Source organism: Watersipora subatra, chromosome 11, assembly GCF_963576615.1.
Source record: "Watersipora subatra chromosome 11, tzWatSuba1.1, whole genome shotgun sequence".
Lineage (NCBI taxonomy): Eukaryota > Metazoa > Bryozoa > Gymnolaemata > Cheilostomatida > Watersiporidae > Watersipora > Watersipora subatra.
In genome coordinates this window covers 11039634-11063065 of record NC_088718.1, presented here as the reverse complement: position 1 = coordinate 11063065, position 23432 = coordinate 11039634, and the positions used below count along the sequence as shown (strand labels likewise).

The 23432-nt window shown below is 35.6% G+C and overlaps 1 protein-coding gene across 11 annotated transcripts in view; it reads right to left on the bottom strand.

The window, feature by feature from the left end:
• Positions 1-23432, bottom strand: part of LOC137408890 (synaptotagmin-like protein 4) — a 59082-nt gene that overhangs the window by 8675 nt on the left and 26975 nt on the right. For 4 of the 11 annotated variants that reach the window (XM_068095501.1, XM_068095500.1, XM_068095505.1 and 1 more), the window contains 8 exons: positions 22754-23365; positions 22397-22519; positions 20375-20523; positions 14686-14814; positions 13523-13546; positions 8322-8402; positions 6413-6513; positions 355-499 (listed from right to left, as the gene is read on the bottom strand). In XM_068095501.1, the coding sequence (XP_067951602.1) occupies positions 355-499; positions 6413-6513; positions 8322-8402; positions 13523-13546; positions 14686-14814; positions 20375-20523; positions 22397-22519; positions 22754-23365 (1364 nt within the window). Of the gene's footprint in view, positions 1-354; positions 500-6412; positions 6514-8321; positions 8403-12060; positions 12076-13522; positions 13547-14685; positions 14815-20374; positions 20524-22396; positions 22520-22753; positions 23366-23432 lie in introns of all 11 variants that reach the window. The other 7 variants (XM_068095507.1, XM_068095508.1, XM_068095509.1 and 4 more) reach the window with 5 other exon arrangements.

Here is a 23432-nt window from a genome sequence, read left to right as displayed (position 1 = left end):
AGCGACCTGAGTTTATTAGCAACAAGCGATGAGCCAAAATCTCTGCTGGCAGAATACCCAACACGGGTGAGACAATCAACTTCAGCGATATTGGACAAAAGAAAGCAGGTGCTACCAGCAACGATAAAAGCCTGAACACAAGAGTTGTCCAATAACCCATTTTAGTTTTTCTGACCAAACAGAATTAAAACAAATGCAACTTCAAACCAAATCAAAACATCCCCACCATAGTAACAAACGTTATCATTTTTCCATACTATAGACGACTACTGTAACAATAAGTTTAGCTGCGGACTCCGTCAGAGATAAGTGCTACAGCTGTATAAAAACTGTCCTGCCAGAGAATCATTTTACCTGCAGAGTCTTTGTGTACATATCGCTGTGACTGAGGGTGTATGTGAACGTCTCCTCAAACACAGGATTCACTGTTCCCTTGACTATCCTTGTCTTGCGTTTGTTGAATTTCTGGCTGCCTGAGACCAGATAGGCCTTGACATAGCTGCAACAGCACCAGCAAATTATTCTCATGTCATAAGATCTAAGCATAACATGGGAATCGTCCTAAAATGGCATGAGCAGACAATCACTAAATTTACGCAAAGCCATGGTCTATCAAATACTTAGTTTGTTAAAGGTTGACTTGCAATAAAATTCACATTAAAGTTATTTGGCATCAAAAGATTCACCATGTCTTACTCTGCTGTGCTGTAGGTGCCAAATATGTGGAAATGTGATTACAAGCTCTTAAACGCTCAAAAACGAAAAGCCGCAGTAGATTGGAATCTCTTTATTTCGATGACGTAGCCATGAAATTTGGTTATTGTCTTGTCACGTGATGTTCTCACGTGAATTGAAAGGCCAATAAAAGGCTCAATATAAAACTTCTCGTAGCACTAGTTTATGACAAACTCTTCGGGTTTTACCGAAGACCCCGTATCAAATATAGATGCGCGCTACTTTACAGTTTTGCTTTGACTTGTCCAGTCGAAACAAAACTGTAATGTCTAGTCGTAATCTGATTATATGACCAAATACTTCGCAAATAATTTCTGCAGCACTTTTCGATTATCACAGGTGACCAACAGGCTCGTCATGATTATCAGACAATGATATGTACTCCTTCGAGCTAAGGTTAAAAAGTTTAACGATTTTTTACGGTAAGCTATAAGATATCAGTGCTAAAAGTGACAGCATTACAATGATGATAAAACAGACGCGTAAGAACAATAGACATGGTTTTATTGAATGCATGAAGTATATTTGTGAAAATATTTCGACGAACGAGGTTGCATGAAAGTGTAAACAGAAACCATCTTGTACAACTACGTCCCATTTGAGCCGTTTTGGAAAGAAATTCTAATCTACAGCGGTTTTGCGATGGCGGCGATTAACTGTTCGTTTTTGAGCTTTTAAGAGTTTGTAGTCACATTTCCACATATTTTGCACCGACAACACAGCAGAGTAAGACATGGTGAATCTTTTGATACCAAATAACTGTAATGTGAATTTTGTTGCAAGTCAACCTTTAAGCTGCAATCATACACCGGCTAAAATTTGTGTATTGTATATGTCCATCACACTGCTAGATTTTCAACATTTGCATTAAAACTAAGAAAATGCTATTTTATTTAAAATTACCCATTTATTTTATTTAAAATTACGCATTTACTCTTTTAAGAATTACTCTATTCAGAATATTGTGTAAATTCTTAGCTCAGCAAACACACTTATTACGTGTCACTTGCTACATGCAGCAATACATTAACATTCCACAATCTCAACTGCCTGTGATTACAGATCTTAACAATTCATTTGTGAACAAAGCAGGAAGCAGCAAAGATACAGATTAATAGCCTTCACACAAATTGGGAAGACAACTCCTCAGTGAATAGCCAGTGAGATTATCATTCTAGCTTTAGGCGCCAAGATAGATCCAACCTAGCCTGGGCATGGCTCTCGTGGGGATTGGGAGAGAGAGCCTGGGACACATAGCGAAAAAAAGGTAAGATAACTTCGGCAAAACGAGCGACATATGTTACATATGACGCTCAGACTGATACTAATGAAAGCGTGTCGATAGATTCCGATCTCACGATGTATTACATGTGGCTCGTTTAAAAGCCTATCGTCACGGTAACGTGGCTTGATCTAGTGAAAGGCCCTATGTTTTTGATAGACTGGGTAGTTAGGCAATACCCCGTTTGATAACAAAACGATAAGAATCGTAGGTTACTATTCTCTTGCGTTTTCACGTTTGCGGTTTCATTTCATTTACTGATAAAAAATGGAGCAATTCAAAAATCATCTATCAAAGTTAGGCATAGTCACGCTGAGACCAAAACAGTCTCAAGCTTTACAACATATTATCGTAGGTTTTGACTAATTTATAGTTCTTCCTACTAGCTTCGGAAAGAGTATTTGCTTTCAGATGGCACCGTTCTGCAGTGGTAGGTCCGAGTTGTTCATAATAACTGTCGCAAGTAATCACAATACTCGCGAGTAAAATAAAACTGAGATTACTTTTTACTAGATAAACTTTTCTTTACTAGCAGCGTGCGATTCATTTTTGTTGTTCTATTGCTATTCGTTTGTATTGTTATTGTGAAAATATTTTATTCAATTGATTTAATTTTTGATTACAATTAAATCAAAACCTAATTAATTAAACATATGAAATAATATAACTCCCGTGATTGATTTATTATGCAACCAACATTTCATACTTACCAACCAGCGTTTGTTTGCTGCCAATTCAGATTAAAAATAATACATAATACATGTACTCGCGAGGATCATAAAAAAGACCGTCACATGATACTCCTTCGGAAATAACGATTGTGATATTAGCGACTGCAGAAGTCGACTTTTAGAGTTGTCTTCCCCGCGTGTTGCTATGTGTCCCAGGCTCTCTCTCCAAATCCCCCACGAGAGCCATGCCCAGGCTAGATCCTACCCAGCGTAACCTATTATTTGTTCTCATACGAACAATGAGACAATAGAGTGATTCACTTTCTGGTTTAATTCTATCACTGACACATTTAAATTCTCAAGTACCAGATATCGACGGCATTATCATTTTATTTTGTCTTTCAAAAAGATGCACCCAACAATTACATTGATAATTATTTTAATCTTTTGTCAAAAGAGATAAAATGAATACATACTTAAGGTTAGTAGCTTTAGGTTTTAATTGTATAAACTTTTGCTTTTGCGTCTATAACACCACATGGCAATACCTTTTCATTTATTGATCTTTTTTGGGTTACACCATATGTAAAACATTTTTCTATAAAAATTACATGAACTGCCCAACAAAAGTATAATATTCTCGCATATTTGTATATATATTCATGTGAAGTGATTTGTAAATTATGAAGCTGAGAACACCAACTTTTACTGCGAAGAGTCTCCTCAAAAGCTCCTATAAAGTCTTATATAAATAATGAATGTATGATAGTCCTTTGAATGGAGGCATTCAAAGACTAAAAAAGGTCGGACGCTGCTAAAAAAATATTTGAATAGCTGAAAAAGGTCAAACATCGCAGGAAGATGCTATAGGAAGCTGTAAACAAACCACTGGAAAAGCATGAATTGAACTGCACAAAGAGGAAGGGTTTCAAAAAACTGTAAAAAGTTAAAAGTGGGTGAGTGCTGGAAGGATCAGATGGATTGGAAGAGGTTGGCCAGAGAGGAAGGTTAGAAGCGAGTCTAAAACATGCAATCATACTAGCCAAGTCTAGCATAACCAATGGAGGCCTTCTGCAATTGCAGTCCACATAGAAAGCTGAAACTAACAAGGCAAGACAACTTCAGTGCATGCAGGTACAATAGAGATATGAACCAGTTTAAGGCAATGACAAAGAGAGCCGGAAGGCTTCAGTATGTCGTCTGATGTAAACAAAAATATGAATTTGCTTTACAAAATCAAGAAAAAGTTCTTGATATAACGCAGAAAATGCTCACGAGCAGCAAACTAAAGCAATTATCAATGCATGGCATGCATCATGCATGTAATTGGCTATGAATAATGCCATCAAAGTATTTAATAAGTAACCCAATAAATAGCTTTGTAGTTTTAACACTTTACTATTTAATTGAAATGTTTGGTTTTCAAAACATCTCATGGCAATCGAACTTGATTTACAGCACAAAACAACTTTTTTACTAATGAAAAAAAGCAACTATGATATATATCATAATTGCTTTTTTGCAGTCGTGATATGTATTATATATAATATATATATTATATATATATAATATATATATGTATATATATAATATATATACGTATATATATATAATATATATACGTATATAATATATATATATTGTAGTCAGACATCATTACTGCAGCACTATGATTTGCTGACCTTAATAGGGCTGCACCATCAGCTTATAATCCAATTAATTACCTCCAAATCATGTTTTGTAATCAAGTGCTCTTTAGACGAAGCTTTTAAGCATTTACACTAGATATAAACACTCTTCTCATTAACATCTCAACCAGGGACTGGATTATTAGTAGCTTTGATGGTATTTATTACTAATATTACTACCACTATTATTCTTTATCATTCCTATTTGTTATTCAAATTACTTACATTATTTGCTAAATTTAGTTATTTTCTTAAAATTCATTCATTGGCGCTAAAATAGCATAATGACCTTCAACCTCAATCGTCGACTATCCTAAACCCTCTGTATTGACGCCTTCAACTCCAATCATATTCACGCACTCTCTTATACTCAGTAACAAACTAAAACTATACATATATCCTTTATTGTTAGTATTTAATAGCAGCCTGCTGTAGACAAATCAAATTTTCTACAGATTATCTCTACTAAGCGAAGACGAACCAATGAAGACGCTTTCTAGAGAGTATAAAATATTAATGTATCAATAAGTGATAAGCAAATAACATAAAAAATAGGAAGACTCGATAACAACAAAATGTCGAGCAATTTTTGCAAGGCCCCATAACTCCATATTTTGGATCGACCAGATAAAATAAATTAATATCTATTACTACCTGAACTAATGCTTGTGCATCAGCAAATATAATTTTGGGGCGCGTAGTCTAATGCATATACACTGCAGGTTAGGCACTGTTTACTCTCTAGTGGCGATACTGGCAAGGCTAGCAGCACAACAAACAGATGCGCTTTTTGCATACGAAACAACCATTGATGTTTTGAAGTAATGATTTTTATTAAAGTGGACAGATTCATATATTTAAAGACTGTAGAATTTTAAACAAGTCACATGACACTTGTGGCTTGCGCTTCCACACTAGTTCAAAAGTTAAACAAATTTTAATGCAAACTAGATCAGTCATAAATCTGACATATCCATGTTTTGTCAGTTCCAAATGCTGAACCAAACAAGAGCCGTGATATAAACACTTTTCAAAAGCTATACCTTGAACATTGACTTAAATGACATGTTGTAGTGATTCATTTTGGTTTTCCTGGATGAGAAAAGTTAAAAATTTCAAAGGATACGCAACTCCGTTATTAAAAATCTATATTTGAAAAAAAAAAAAAAGTAGCAATGCGATTTTAGTTACAGCAGCGTATGGTCTATGCAAGGTACAACAACTCATCTCACCTGAGTGCCTCCTAACAAGCAAAATATTATCAGAGTGTCACAACTCTAATAGACTTGAGTGCCTGACATACGGACAACTTAGCACCTCTGACACGAGCAATAATGCATCTCAACTGATTTTATTCTTTATCACACAGCGTTGAGGTAAAATTATGCCTCACGAAGACGCCTCACAAAACACACCAATATTGTTAGGGTAACATTTAGTTTTTATATAATGCATCCATTCTAACACTATATGTGATTATTACCTAAAATAATTAACCAGTCTTATGAGCTCCGGAACAAATTAAACAACATATAATGTATTCTTATGAGAATCTTTGCCCAACATACAATGGGTTTGACATACAAAGTGCATATAGGAACATATACTAGGTTTCCATATAGTAATAGCGCGGCGACACACCCCCATACATTTGTCCTTGACCTCTTAAAGATACAAACCATGGTTGTGTGACACATTGACATATGGTGTCACACAACCATGGCTCTGCTGTAGCGCTCTATAGAAACATGATCTGCTTGTTGACTGGGAGTGACGCTTTGACACTGGTGCATCCAGGTGTTGCTACCCTATCACTGTATGAAAACTCAGCAAGTAACTGCATATGTCGAGGTTTGACTGTATCTATATACACATTTAATATTAAAAACAAATTATAACCATTATAAATATAACATATATGTACAACTATTATTGCTATAATATATGGTCCATTATTTGTCACATCACCACATCAATATTTTAGGGAAGCAAGTGAGCCGACACTCCGTTAAGAAGTCAAGAACAGATCTACTTACGGATCTGATATATTCTTCTTTTTGTTGACAGCGACGAGATCCCGACACTCGTGTATGGTTAGCGTGAGCAACCCTGTTGGCTTATCAAATGCAACACTCAGCTGGAAAGTAAAGGGAAGACAACACCTGAACTTACATGATAATTATAATTATTATGCAAGCAAATAATTTTAGAAGTTGTCTACACTTAACAATTAGTGAGCAACTCCAGAATAATGTTCAAGATTTACCAACTTACAATACTAACTACAATAGGACAAGAAGAGCCATGGAATGAATTGTCATAAACTCAATTTTAGACAGCGTTGTTTAACAATATACTAATCAATACTGCACTTTCATCAAAAATGTATTGAAATAACAAGACAACACAAAAGTAGAACCAACATTGCAAGTCCTTCATTGTGCTCGTAAAGAAAGACTTCATAATAACAACACTACGAGACACCGTCTAACAGAATAACAGATATGCCTTAGATGACAGGTCTAACTAAAGGGGGTCCTACCACACAAAGTTGTCGTCGGAATAGTCCCTTTTAAAATCACTGTCGTCATTTTTTAAATCACTGTCAGCACTTTTAAAATCACTGTCACCTTTTTCAAGTTGGTAACCAAAACAACCTCTTTCTTCACATTCGTTATTTTAATACAAATATCTATTATGGTGGCACTGGGTTGCGTTAAAAACCTGAAACTTGCTCAGTTTGAACTTCTGCTAACCAAAAGCATGGCTCAACCAGCGACGTTCACAAACTTATTAGTGATGTTTGGGAGCGTTGCTGATTACTCCGCGAAGAGTGACAGCCGTCTTAGGTTTTTAGGGCTACATTTCTTGTACTAAAAACAGACCGAGATTGTCTTTAATAATCACTGTCAGTCACAGACTTGGAAACGGATTTGTTGTCAATGTCGTGGCATTTCATTGCTGTTTACTTTAATTATTTGGCAGTCTATAAATGCTGGGCCAGATGCTTCTAACCAAAACTAGTGAAGTTTCGGTTGAACGTGTTGATTTATGGACAAATAATAAGTTAGTAAAGGTACGGCAACACGTAACAAATTTTTCGTTGGTTCTAACCAAAATAACAAAATGATTGAAACACAGAATTATTCTGCGCTTCTCGAATCGTGATAGCGAGCGCGATTCTAGCAGCTTTTGCAATTAGTATAGTCCAAGAGACGTATAATGACACACAATAAAAGTATAAGTGCAATTCAACATAGTACACACGATGCAACTGCTTAGATTGCGTTATTGTATGTGTTTATTGTTTGAACGCTATAGCTACAAAATGTTTATTTTTTAATTATACTTCCTTTTTAGCAGCAAAAGTTTTGTGGTAGAAAATGTTGCCATCTTTAGCGCAATCAAGTCGGTTGCATCGTATTTACTATGGTGAATTTCTGTAATATTTTTCTGGCGTGTCGCATTATGTTCTCGAACTACATATATCTTAAAATTTGCTAGTCGTGCTCGCTCACCAACAATAGCGCAACTTAAACAGTTACATCGTGTGTTCTATGTTGAATTGCTTCCGTACTTTTACTGTGTGTCGCGATACATGTCTTGGACTATACTAATTGCTAAAGCTGCTAGAATCGTGCTCGCTAATAATTTGTTTAATCTGTTAAAAGCGTTTCGTCGACGAACTCGGTGGGCATGCACAGCTCAAATAGTTCTGTGAATTTCGACTGATTAATTCTGCGTTTTTCGTGATTTCGGCCAGAACTCAGAACCAACGAAAAATTCGTTATGTGTAGCCGTACCTTTAGTAATTCTACTTACATAATCATCGTCACCTCGTCACCTACATTGATAAATGGTCGTCTCGTCTGTCACTTTTTAAATATCCCTGTCGTCGGGTCGTCAGAATCGTCACAAAACATGGGAGGACCCCACTAAACCCACCTTCAAGTCACCAGTGATGTCATGTTTGGAGTAGTCCGCTCCTGCCTCGCTTAAAGCACTAGTAATGCTTTCCGTGCTCACCTGGTATAAAGATAGAAGGCCATTTTATCAGCTTACAATAATAAAAGCTAGTATCTCTGTAAGTCCAAGATCTACTTTCATTTTCAACAGCTGCTTTCGTCCAATGAGTTTGCCTTTAGTTAATGTGCCAACCAATTACTTGTAACCAGTAACTACTAACAGCCAATAACAGCTTAAGTGATACCATATATACAGTAGTAATTGCTTGCTACTTTGCAGTTGACCTTTAGCAACTTTAGTACTCTGCGAGGTAAAAATAATCATTAAAAAATTAAAATTTAAGAAAATAAAGACAGATGAAATGTAATAAAATAAATAAAATACATAGATCTCTCTCATATTCTGGTCCAGTGCAATTGCTCCGTAAGCATCATTGTGCTAGCAGCCGCAGTTCGATAAGTTACATGAAGTGCAAAAGTGCACTGTGTTTGTTACACTTTTTATCGTGTTTCTTAAATGCCCATGACTCTCAAAATTGTCTAATAAAACTACAAGAAAGAGAAAATTGCTGACAATTAAAATTAACTGCAAAAAGTTAAGGATTACTGTGGCAATTTGGGTATATCCGCCCCACACCTTGAGTACAACCATACAACACTGGGTATAACCAGGGCATGCTGATCACAACTGGACAATACCCAAAACGTACATATACAGCACAATACATAAAACAAATACACCGACAAAACCTGACCTTCAATATACAGTGCAGTGCACCCTCAAGATACAATTACCCTGATATACGATTTTTTACCTTACAAAAGTGGAACATGATGATTTTTTCCCCTCACTATATGAATCTTTTTTCACCATACAAATTCAACAAAATTTTCAGCCAAGTCTAAATTTTGCAGTCGGTGTGCTTATTATGTCAAAATAACAAAGACCCCAAAATGCTATTTGCCGAAAATAGTTTTATAACGCCTGCAAGAGACACGATGATCAATTTCTCTCAGTTCAGCAATTCTCATGTGTAAAAAGGTAAAACTTTCCCTTTGAAACCAGTAGCAAAGTTGGAGTTGCGATCTCTTCGAACAGAGAGTTAGACAGCTTCTTTTAGCCTGCTAATAAAAATCCACTTTATTACAAAAACAACATTGTCTGGAGTTTCTTGACGAATTAGGTAAAAAATTAAATACATTTTTAAACAGGCCCACTAAAGTTACAGTGAAAGCAAAGATTGCAACTGATAAGTGATCGAATTTTAGTAATAAAAAGTGGAAACTCAGTAAAATAGTTGAAAATATACATTAAAGCTTAGCTCTAAGTGTGTGTGTTTAGCAAGCTAAACTCATTTGAGGTGAATTCAAAGTTTATGTTATACGTACGCCTGTCTCGAAGGTAAGAACTTCCTACGATACATTATAATGTTACATTTTATTGCAGATCCTAACCACTAAATACAATAAAGTTCCTGCAGGTAACTATAGTTATTAAGGTTAACATACTATTTTGTTACTAGTTTTTAACATATACAGCACTAATATAAAATTTTGACGATTTTTATCAGGGGATGTTTGCATTATAAAATTACTATGGTTTCTATACCCCTACATACAATCTTTTCACCATACGATGCCAACCCTGGAACGGATCAAAATCGTATCCTGAAGGTGCACTTATGAACAAACTGCCTATTAATCAAAGAACCTTTTGTGGCTTATTTCATCTTCTCACCATTATAACGAGATATATACTGAACAGTAAGCAAATGAACACAGATATTTTAAAGAAAAGTATTTATGACCAACTACAAGCATCTTGAGACAGAACTATTCATATGCAACCATATACCACTGTAATACAGAAACTTCAGTGACGTCCAAATGGCCATGTTAAGCGAGAAAGAAACTTTGTTGGAACGCTTTTGGTGCAGACCTGAAGTAGATTAGGACAGCTGATAATAGGTGGAAAGATTAGCAGAATGTAGTTTGGAATAAACCAATCAACGAGGTCAATATAAAGACAAAGTTTGGAATGAACCAATCAGCGAGGTCAATATAAAGACAAAGTTTGGAATGAACCAATCAGCGAGGTCAATATAAAGACAAAGTTTGGAATAAACCAATCAGCGAGGTCAATATAAAGACAAAGCTAAAGACTCCTCGAGCGATGTAACCAACACAGGGTGAGATAATCAACTTGGGCAATATTGGGAAAAATTACGTAGGTACGATCAGCGACGACGAAAGCCTTGTATAAATGATATCACTTCCGACTCCTAACAGTATATTATTGATTATGGATTAATATATTATTGATTATGGACATTTTATCTCTTTGCAAGCTATCTGAAGCAAACCGACAATTTCTCAACCACATACTACCAAAAGACCTCATTCCACCAGCCATTTGACGAATGTCAGAAAAAAAATTCAACATACTTGCACCCCTAAAGATCATCGCATTTAAAAAAGACATTCACTAATCTAATTTGGGGTCAAGAGATTAAAGATTCCTTATTACCCCACCATTTACATGATCTTACTTCGAATAAAGGTAGAATTTGTTGAAATACAAAGAGCCAACCTAACCACGAAAAAACCTGGTGCCCACCGTTAATTGTTGTATAAGATAATTTTCATTAATCAATTTAATTAATTCATATAAAATAATTTTGTCGGTGATCACATGATATGTTTCAATCATATTCACACGTTCTGGCACAAAAGGAATAGTAACAATATCAACACCACCTTACTGCAATACAAACCGAGTGTAACCTTTATGATAAAATTGTCATTAATATAGCTCACTTGAAATTTACTAGTGGCTTGAACTATAAATATTTTCTTAATTAGATCTGCCTAGCAGTTTTTGTAACAATAGATTTGATTCGATATTTCCATCAATTATGAAGTTTCTATAATTCATAGATACCCAAAGTTGGGAGGCAAACAGTGTGAAGCGAATAACTACAAACTAAATTAGTATGAAAAGAAATTCCAAGCATTATCACATTGTCATTCAAGCATACAAGCAAGCGATGAACCGAGTTCAACACCAGTTTTTTTGCGTTTTTTTTTAAAATCATATCTTCTTAGAAAAATATGTTTTTACAAATTTAGACAAACAAAAACCCGTTTCTTACACTTCTTTTTTAAATCAATTGAAAAATGTGACTTTTTCTAATATTAAACGAATAAAATTAGTGTAGAACACAGCAAACCAATTATTTGCTATTTGATCTTTATATTTTTTAAAAATCCGTCTGTGGATCTGTCTGTCTGCATTCCACTATAGCTATTAAAATCTTGGAATAAAGAATCCGTACCAAAGAAGATTTGATCTCTGACCCTCCCATTCACCAATCCGAAACCGTCCCAATTAGGCCACAGAGATTTATTTCAAAGCTAGCCGATATATGTCGTTATATGGGAGCAAATACCCAACAGCTTTGCGTACTACGCAGGGTGATTGTGTAACGTGAGACGAATAGATCTCGTTAGCAAGCTTACTAAAATTTTCCATTGGCAATGTGCCAAGCTAATAGCAAATGGCAGGCAACTCTCATTACTTATAAGCTTATTTTAAATACCCGGGCAATGCCGGGAAGCACAGATAGTATAAAGTATAAGAATGTACAAAAATGAAGTCGTAACAGCTTTTGTGAAAGCAAACAAGGAAAGCGTAAAACAGTCTCTTGTCGGTGCCTTACCGTTGATGTTTCGCGCTGCAAACAGATTGAGTTATTGATGAAATCCTACTCACCAGTAACTAGTAGGTTTTTAGTGCTATAACAACCGAACATGCACATCCTGGTTCCAGACATATAACACTGGATCCCAACAAGACTGCTCTCAGTAACACAATTATATCTGCTAAGTTAAGACTTTTCAGGACAACAGAATTTCATTTACAGAAGTTTATACGTTACGATATTCTCTTTCTATGTCGGAAGAATTGAATATTGCAGCAAATATTTTTATGAGAGTATATAGTATTTTGCTTGGCTCATTTTAGAGCTGAAATACAACAACAAATAATTCAAATTAATTACATCTGGTATTAAATAATTTAAAACTATGTAAAAACTAAATATAAAAAACTAAATTATATATACAAATTGAATTAATAATCCGTAAAAAAGATTTTTTATGATCAGTTCACTTCAAGTGTAAGTTTTTAAAACAATATAACTTACTCTAACTTACATTTGATATAGTTTGAATTAATTTTAATTACATATTTTAGAGCTCTTAAATTATATTTTTAAGTTCTGCCAGCGAAAAATGTTAAAGATCGTATGTTGGAAATCTCTTCAGATATTCAGACAACTACTAGCTCAAACTCTGTGTTGTGTATATGTTACAGCCAATGTGCAAAATCAGTCATTTTCTAGAATGATTAAAATTTTTAGGCATTTTACAAATTGACTGAAAAATCAGTCCATATATTTGACAGATTGCCTGAAACATTGATGTGAAGTAAGACAAGTTATTTATGTCAAGTAGAGTGTCAACTATCACATATATGCATTGTTTTATTGTTTAATTTGCTACTATTTAGTATTTAAAAAACTATTTCTTAAATAAGTACAACATATCATGTGTAATATTTGATACAGATTATCATCTTTGTCCACAATCATGCCCATGGTGTTACAAGGGTACCTTTGTAAAGACAATTAATTTGTTAAATGACTGAAGATGTCATTTTGGAATTGACTCTAACATATATATCAATAGATTTATTACATAAGGATGATGGTAAGAACGAAAACACAATCAAAACTTTCTTCAGAAGAGACAAAATAAATCATCCCATCATGTCTGTCTGTGTTCATATAAGTAGGAATTTTTATTCCACAGTCTTAATGAACATAACACACCTATACAAGGACAGATGAAGATAAGTCATTCCTATACAAGCTGACATGTTCTACTGCCATCTAATAGGAGGTCATTTATAAAATAAGCAGCATCACCTATCATTAGGCAACATGACAAATTCAATACTGAACTACTACACACTTGACATGCCTGGCAGGTGACACTTGACATGCCTGGCAGGTGAGACACAAATACATAAAGTTACATTGTATATATACATGCAGTGGGAGACTAGTTCACTAGCATGACACTGCACAGGGCAACAGAAAAAACAGCCTGCTCTACTACCTCTCGGAGTTCCTCAACTGAAACCTGGCAGAAAGAAACACTGTTAAAAATAACCTCTGAAGGTGTAAAATATGTGAAAGGTTTCGTAAAGTACTACATGACAGCGGCCTTGCAACACAGTACTTTTCTCTATAGCAACTTTTTCCGTGAGCCTTTGATTTTAAGACATGAATATTTAAATCCTGCAGGAATAAAGGTCATTGTCATCCTGTATTACAACTAAGAAATAATACGGAATATGAATATTGTAGTCCAAATTTGTTTTTTAGGCTGAAAAAATTGAACTAGTCAAAAATATATTGTCTAGCCTGATAACCTTTGATTAACCTGAAACTTTTCAGTTCACAATATATACAAAACTGTTGTTACATGTCATAAAAATTAACAATACTTTGCTATTTCACAGCTTGAGGTCAAAACCTAAGTACATGTAAGAAGGTGTGCGGCTATTACTGTTAAAAACAATACGATGATTGACAATAGCAATAGATGTGTGTCTAGTCTTATTAAGTATCAGACCAAAACAGGGTTTACTGAAGTTGAGTAAAAATTCATTGAATATTGGCAAAAATAAGGAGTCTCTCATCATGATTGTCTTAGGGATGAGGGTTCATATAAAACGTGGATGATAACAACACCTCTTTGAAATTACTAGCGAGCTATTATTTGCCTACTAATCCGTACTGCCTACACATATTTCCATAAGCTATGTTCAAATAACAGATAACCTAGCAGTTGTTCTATAATTGGAGAAAAAGAGTTCTTCATGTCTGTTTAAAATTTTCTACGGCGAGACAGCGTAGTGAAAGTCACATACCAGTTCAATTATAATTCTAACTTTTTGAAAATGTTCATAATACAATTACTTATACGAAGCTAATGCACAACGTACTCAAAAAAAGTTAAAACAAAGGATAAACAACTCCAAATCAAACGAGATATATGCGTTGGGTAGACAATTCAAAAGCAGTTAAAATATACGTTTTGGGCAGACAACTCCAAATTAGTTGAATGATATCAATGTGAGCATAATGGATACTAGAGGACAATCTTAAGGCATTCGGAGTGTAAAGAAGGATGTGACCTGGTAGCGACATAACTACTGATGATTATGTAATCAGTACGATCTACAGCAATGTCTATAGATAACCAGTGTTGCTTACAGTCAAGGTGTTGGAGAGCTGGGAGCTCTTCCTGCCAGTCTTTCTAGCCTTAAAGGCAGGACTTTCAATATCAAAGTCATCGATGTCATCCATGCTGTGACACATTGGATCATCCGAGTCTACGGCAGCCTGTAGAAAGCAACCACAGATTGCATAAGTCTGACACGAGTCTCCAGTACTACCTGATATGGACAGTTAGAACCAGTGTCTAAATTAGTGCTGGGCACGGGTAGTAATACTCGTTGAACTCGCGGGTTTATCTTCTCTCGAGTATCGGGTAATGGAGATTTCGGGTATTCCGGTCCGGGTTTTGACTTTCAAGTTCGGGTTTTGGTACACGGATCCGTCGGGTAGTGTTAACAAAAACTCGGTCTATTGCACCCTGCGCTTTTAGTCTGGGACCACAGGGCATTTCTCAGAGCCATCGAGTGTTACACTCGATGGCTCTGGGCAATTCTGTGTCATTTTTGCTAAGGAGGCATGACAATGGGGTTTAACGAGTCTTTAATTTAATAGATAGAATAAAATATATCATACCTTATTTACTATGCCTACTAGAAATATTGTAGTCAAGCAGTGATTACTTGTCATTAAAAGGTGAGAAGAAATACTTACATCAAATTTTATTTGCGCAATTAGCCAAATCGCCTTCGTAAACAAATCTATGCCATTTTTAATACGGCGCGTGTTCGCTATCACCGATAACACATAGGTCCTTAGTCTGTTTCCGCTATCGCCTTGTTAGAAACTGCCATCAGCGTTGATAGTAGCAGTGAGAATTTAATAACTCTGTTTAAATTGATTACCACAGCTAGCTATTATGGATTACATAATTCATTATAACCAAGTTTTACTAAGCCAACAAGCCTTACTAACGGAAAAAGCTGATAATGGAAAGTTTTTTATGATATTTGGAGCACCATCTACAAAAAGTCAAGAGAGGTACATAGAACATGCTTAAGTATTAAGCTACCATAGACCCTATCTTCTGCCACCTGTTGACACGAAAATGCCCTGTAGCCCCAGACTATCTTGACTGTTTAACAATCCACCTGTTAACGCTGCGAGTACGAATGTTAGTCAATAAAAACTGTGAAAAATGATAAATAAATTGAAAAGAAATATAATTGCTTTGTAAATTTGAAGATATATCTGTTTAGAAAATTTAAACATAAAATCCATATCAACAAACCCGATACCCGAAAAACCCGTAGGCAAAGAAATACCCGAGCCGAGCACGACTAGCTACCCGATACTCGAAAAACACGAATAGAAGGGGGCGGGTCTAAACCCGTTGACCAAGAAGTACTCATGCCCAGCACTAGTCTAAATGCCCTTAAAGATGTAGTTGCGTCAAAATTTAAGTTGATCTTAAAAGAAAGCATTTTTTTTTCTCTATCAGTTGATATGTTGTTTGTTGTGTTACGCGATCGCATTGCCAAGATATTTGAAGATTAAAACCGAAAAAATCTGATCGCCGTAAAAACGCTCAGGCCACAAAAACGTGCCCAGCCTCGCCAAAAATGATGTCACGCGTTTGGCAACCTGTCTCTATCTCTCGTATTCACATCGGCTATTTGCGATAAAAGTCTAGTCTAACGCGGCTCTATTGGCATATATCTTATTTTGTATTTGCTCATGTTGGCTAGAATAAAATTTTAAATCCTGCTACAGATGCATTATTATGAATGTTTCCAAGGCCTCAAATAACGAAAATTGAAAATTTGTTCTACTCATTTTCTCCAAATGTTGTGTAAACATTTGGGTACCGACTACCAATTCTACCGGTCTACGGTAATTCTGTCAAGTCACTTTATGTAGAATGCGGTCTTTGTATCAGCAGTTCTGCAGCTACCCATGCAAACGATATACAGCCTCCCATAAGCCCCGCCCACATTATGTCGCCTATTACCTATTGCCTACGTACTAGTTTCTTACTAGTAGCAATGATATACAGCTGTATACATTGCTGTATATCATTGCTAGTAGTATTCTTACCGAATACTAAATAAGTGAAATAAGCAAGCCACCTCTTTGAAAAGAATATAGACAGGGATAGAGTTTTAAGGATGAGAAGTCTGCTGCAAACTGGATTTGAACTCACATTCTCCAGTTCTGCGGACACCCATATACCATATCCGATTCACTACAATATTCTGCAAATCATGTTTTGCATTATCTTCAACAATATTATTTTATTATATAATTTTTACAAGCAAAAATATTTTCATCTCGGCATAAAGCTTTTATTAAAAGTATTCATCAAGTCGTGGCCACTCACATAGTATTAGCTGATACAATAAGACAAATTCATCTACTGCAACAAACTCAAACAAAACATCCAGCACGCATTCAAGTCTCGCTTTCTCCTTTATGGCAGTTTCCACACTGACAAAGCTTCTTCGGCTGGTGGGACGACATAAACATTCTGTAATCAGTAAAACAAGTAAATGTAAACAAAGTAGATGCAATAAATATGTCATTCATAGATGTCATTCTAAAGCGTATCTATTGACAGCTTCCAAATTGGGAGTTAAATAGATTGCGAGTGTAATTTTAAAAACGAATAAACATTTAATAAAGGCACAAGTACGCCAAGCCAACGATTCGAAGCTTTGGTTCTGGAAATTAAAGATTTGCAATGATCAATCGATTTTACCCACTTCCTACGAGTGAAAATAATTTGTAATCATGACTCTAATTTACCAAAGAAAATTCGAAAAAAATATTATAGCTAGGTAAAACGGCAGATAAGCTATGAAACGATGATTGGAGATAGCAAAGAATTATCATTTTATTAATTAGTATATGTATTTATGACTATAAAAAATATTACATTTACTAAAGTATAGAAGACTCTAAGTTAATTTACCTCCATTCTGTCTTCTTCTGCAGCAAAACGCTGCTGACGCCTGTCAGCTTTGGCCATAGGATGTCTACTCTAATCTTTTACTAAAAGTTGCTCAGATAACTCTGAGTAGCGGTCGCTCGAACTTGAAGCCATTTTAAAACTATGTATAACTTAGTAATTGTTGAAACGCGTTGAATCAGTAACGATGATAATGAATTCTCTAACGATGAGAATCTTCGAGATCACAGACAACGCGTTTTACGAGTGATAACATTTATTACGGCCTATATAAAAATTTCGCACGCATGATTGGCTAACGAATCGACCTCATATTTATTGCTCGTGGTTTCGTTTCAGATACCTTGCTTGTGACGTCACGAAATAGGCACCCGCTGGAACGTGAGCTTTTTAAAAGAGGGCCTCATTCAAACGCATATATCTCTGGACAGGGTTGGTCTACAAAAACAAAAATGGCATCAAATTGTAGCTGATGTTTTAGCCTTTTATGGGTCCTAATTTCATTTTTGACGCAACTACATCTTTAATGCTGAAGAGCTAAATGTGTTTTATATATTTGCTGTCTAAAATACTCAAATTGTATCTCCAACCTGCCTGACAACCCTTTACATTCCTACTTCCCCAAAAAGAAACCTCTGTACCTTATACCAGAAACCAACACCTTGCCAATTTACATTATAGAACAGTGTTATACAAAAAGAGCTTTTCCCTTCAATACACATAATTTACTCTACTATATTTTTTGTTTTTATCTCATGGTCTCATTTGCTTTAAACAGCAATGACCTGTGTAAATAAAGTTAACATCTATTTGTCTGTCTGTCTGTCCGAAATTTGATGATCAACCCAACATGATTATAGTATTGGGTCAGATTTCGTCATAACTGTAAAATTAACCTAAATATAAGGAAATGCCCAGTTTTCTTTAAACACACACTTAATGACTTGTATCCTCATATACTTCCACAATGGACCACCAAAAAACACTATGAAATAACGGCAAAAGAATCCGTTATTGAGATTCTAGAAAAGAATTAATGTATTTAATTGCTGTTAATTTAACTAACTAATGCTTTAATTGTTGTTAGGCTTTGAATGTTTTGTTTTCCTGAAGGCATGTTATACACATTTTATGCAGCGGGCATGCTGTATACCGTACATACTGAAGATCTTCAGGTATTGCCTGTGTTTACGTGATGTTACAACTATTGCAAGCTTTGAAAGTGTGATGCATGCAATGATGCATTAAAGGCATAGTATATGCATTGCAAGTGTAGAAGGTATAATACATGGATATTATCTGTATAAGGTATGATACATGTACAGTGCACCCTCAGGATACGATTTTAATCCGTTCCAGGGTTGGCATCGTATGGTGTAAAATCATATTAAGGGGTATAGAAGCCCATAGTAATTATATAATGCAAACATCCCCTGGTGAAATCATCAAAATCTTATACAAGTACTGTACATATTAAAAATTAGTAACAAAATAGTATGTTAACCTTAGTAACTATAGTTACCTACAATAACTTTATTATATTTAGTATATTCATTGGTTATTATCTGTATCAAAATGTAGCGTTGCAATGTGCAGTACATACTGTTGAGAGTTTATATCTTCAAGACAGATGTAAACATAACATAAATTTTGAATTCACTTTAACGGTTGACTTGCAACAAAATTCACATTACAGTTATTTGGTATCATAAGATTCACCATGTCTTACTCTGTTGTGTTGTAAGTGCAGAATATGTGGAAATGTGATTACAAGCTCTTAAAAGCTCAAAAACGAACAGAAAATCGCAGCCACACGAGACCGTCGTAGTTTGGATTCTCTTTCCAAAACGGCTCAAATGTGACGCATTTGTGAGAGTCGGTTTCTGTTTACACTTTCATGCAACCTTACTCGTCAAAAAAATTTCACAAATATACTTCACGCATTCAATAAAACTATGTCTACTGTTCTTACGCGTCTGTTTTATCGTCATTGTAATGCTGTCACTTTTAGCAGTGATATCTTATAACTTACCGTAAAAATTCGTTAAACTTTTTAACCTTACCTCGAAGGAGTACATCGTGGCTGCGATTTTCTGTTCGTTTTTGAGCTTTTAAGAGCTTGTAATCACATTTCCACATATTTGGCACATACAACACAACAGAGTAAGACATGGTGAATCTTCTGATACTAAATAACTGTAATGTGAATTTTGTTACAAGTCAACCTTTAAATAAGTTTAGCTTACTAAACACGCTAAAAGCTAAATTTTAGTATGTATCTTCAACTATTTTACTGAATTTCAACTTTTTATCACTAAAATTTTATAGCTTATTAGTGTCTGACTTCGTTTCCAATATAATTTTAGTGAATCTCATTAAAACCCTTTTTCAGCCTAATTCGGCAAAAAAGCTCAAATGATGCTGTTTTCGTAATCAGGCTAATGGTTTTCGTTAGCAGGTTAATGAAGGTTGTCTGACCGCTAACTTTCTGTTTCAAGGGATTGCAACTCCATCTTATCTTCTTGTTTTAAAGGGAAAATATTACTGCTTTACACACAAGAAACTCTGAACTGAGAGAAATCACTCATCGTGTCTCTTTCAAGTGTTGTAAAAATGTTTTATTTCGCGTCTTTATTATTTTGTCGATTAATAAGAATCACTAAAAAAAATTAAAAATCATCACGTTCGACTTCGCAAGGGGAAAACTCGTATATCAGGGTAATTGTATCCTGAGGGTGCACTGTATATCATACGTAGATAACACAATATACTACAGCATGTGCATTCCTTCATCCGTCACCCTTCGTACACCACGCTTACCTCTGACTGTGCAACGCTCACTACTATCTCCGGTGCCAATGATCCTTTTCTCCCCATTGACGATGTCTCGCTTTCTGGTTGGTTACCCATAGAGGTGTTGTCAACAGGAGAGTAGCGCAATTGTCTGTCAGCTAGTTTTTTCTTCAATTCTACAAAACAAACAAGTTGCTGTAAAAGAATGTGGCATAACTTGTGTTTGTAATGATGAGGTCAGTAAGTCAGTTCATTTTTTCTGCCAGGATGTTTCAAAATTAAAATCGACAAAGCATGATCGCGGTTAGAACGATCAGAAGAAAAATACGTGCTAAAATGACATCACTAGTTGCATTGTTGTGATACTTGATATCTTCTATTGCGTTCAAGTTGCAGCATTACACGTCTCTATTCTGTCAGTCTCTTTATAAAGTTCTATAAACGCCAAAATCGCCTTTTCACTTGATCTGAGCATTTTGACAGGGATCAAGTTTTATTGATTTTTGTTTTAACTTGAAAACATCCTGGCAGTCAGATCACTTCAAACATCAAAAATAATCGTAAATGATAAAAAATACCGATACTTTTTTGATAAAATCTGCTAAAGGTTTGTGGAAGTTCATCTTTAAGAACAAACCACAGAAAAATCAAACTGTAAATTTTATCAAAATGTTCTCGAAATCGCCCCAAAAAGAATGCTCAATTATAATTAACTTTTGTTGGTAACTTTCATTAACAAAACTTTAGTTGCACTCTCAAAAAGTAAGATGAGATAGAGGTGGCTTGAGAACACACTTTAACAGAATCAAGGCTATATTTAGCTAGTTTTTCAATGAAAAAAAGTCAATTAGAATTTGACTACTTGTGAATTAAAAAGTAGATCGATTAGTTCACAAAACGTAATCAGAGCAAAATTAAAATAAAAGCAAAGCTTATCAAGATATACAATTAGCATTACTTCTTGTAGTCATGCTAGATTTTTTAGCTTCTCGAACAAATGAAAAGTAGAATTTAGCGTACCAAACTATTAAACGATATTTTTGTAATAAATTTTTCAGCATTATGATATATCTATTCTCCAATGTTTTCACAATCAATAAAACCGGTTAAACAACCAATTCGTGCAACCAACGCAACAATGCAAAAATAATTCATGTCAACAAACAACTTAACGGTAAAACCAATGTTCTGTTTAATGAATGTGTCTGGATTTAATACAGACCAACAAAAAATCAAATCAAACAGAGTTACAAAAAAACTGGAACTTCCTTTTATAAGTTTTTGTTATCAGGTATTGTTGTAGGAACAGCAAAATTTATCCATGCGTACATAGTGTGCAGTTTAACAACGAGATATCAGAAAAGGTCCCCCAACAACAAAGAATAAACATCCAACTTAGAATAGATGATGAGCAGGTGTGTCCACAAAAACAAGAAATTTGAGAGCAGACAGAGAGGCGCAGACTAGCGGAAGCACTGTACACCCGTGACAAAGACACCACAGCAGTCTGTTTTCACTAACACCGGCAGCAAGTGAAGTGCTGACAGCAACTGTAGGTATATTCAACTTGCTTTGCACCAAAACATGGTGATTTGTAAAAACGGACACAGCAATTTGTGACATTCAGAGATCAATGTTAGAGATCAATGTAAGAGAACAATTCTAGATTTTTGCGGCGCATTACTTTGTGACATTCAGAGATCAATGTTAGAGATCAATGTAAGAGAACAATTCTAGATTTTTGCGGGTTTGTATTCCATCATTACTCTAAGGTTATTTATACTCGTGTCAGTAAAAACCAGCAAAAACATGCAGACGTCAAATGCTAAATACCGATTAATGAAGGTAAAAAATTACTTAGTAGGAATTTTTGTCTTCACTAGCAAGATGATAAAAATTTCCCCTAAAACTTTGCCATGTCAATACAAAGGTACAGTTCAAACAAGTATACAGCTGACTCAGCAAGTGCATGCGGAAAATGCAAAGACCAATAACATCTAAGTAGAGTTAATCTCACAAAGAGAAGACAACTGGCTCTAAATACACCACCTTCAGTGACAGCCGCATTCTGGTGCGGGGGCTTGCCGCCAAAATGCTCGGCGCAAAGTGTACACCGAAGGTGGTCAAGCGGGCCAGAACCTGGTAGACCAAAGACATCAAATCCACTGGACACTAAAGTAGACAAACAGATTAAATTTAAATATTTTAGCTTAAAGCATCTCAGGCAGCAGAGAAAGAAGGTTAGGAGATTGAAAGGTGCGAGAGAAATAGGCGAGTGAGGAAGCGACGGGTTAGAAAAGCGCCAACTCTTCATTCTCCTCATCCTAACTAAGCACCTGTCAACCTCCGTAAAAGACGGAGGAGAAGACAAAACCTAATCGGCACCACGTTCACGTAAAAAATTACCTGGGGTGCTTTCACTATCGTCATTATCTTCTACTTGAAGATGACCAGCATCTACTGGAAGAGAACCATCATCTACTAGAAGAGAACCGTCATCTATGATGGTGGACTCGCTCTCTCCTGGAAGAGCAGTGTCAGTGGAATTTGGATCGGAGCACCAGCTAGATGTCTTTGAGAGATGTGCTTCTCGAGGTGTCGTGCTCAAGTCATCCCAGTTACTGCTGTACTTGCCTGGAGTAACTGGCGTTTCCTCCAGACCCTCATCTCTTTCATTCGATTCGACCGGCGAATCAAAATCTTCAGGATTTATGATCAACTTTAGTTTCTTGCGTTCCGTTGACTCGGATTTCTGTAGTGTGTTAGTTGGGGAATCTTCCTCTCTAATGACGCTCAGTGTGGGCTGTACCTGGGTGCGTTCGACTCGGGGCATCTCCAGAGTGTACTTCTCCAAGTCTCCTTCAGCGAACACATCAATCACCTCATCGTCTTCATCTGAAGAGGAATCACTAAAATCCTTGAGAAACTTTGCTGATATGTCCAATTCTCTTCGGCCAATCATAGGGGAGACAATTTCAAGGTCAGGGGTCAATGGTATCTTTCGCCGGGCACACTCATCTGAGGAAAGCGATGTGATTGAATCTAAACTAACGCTAGCAGCATACTCTACTGACGACTGGTTAGA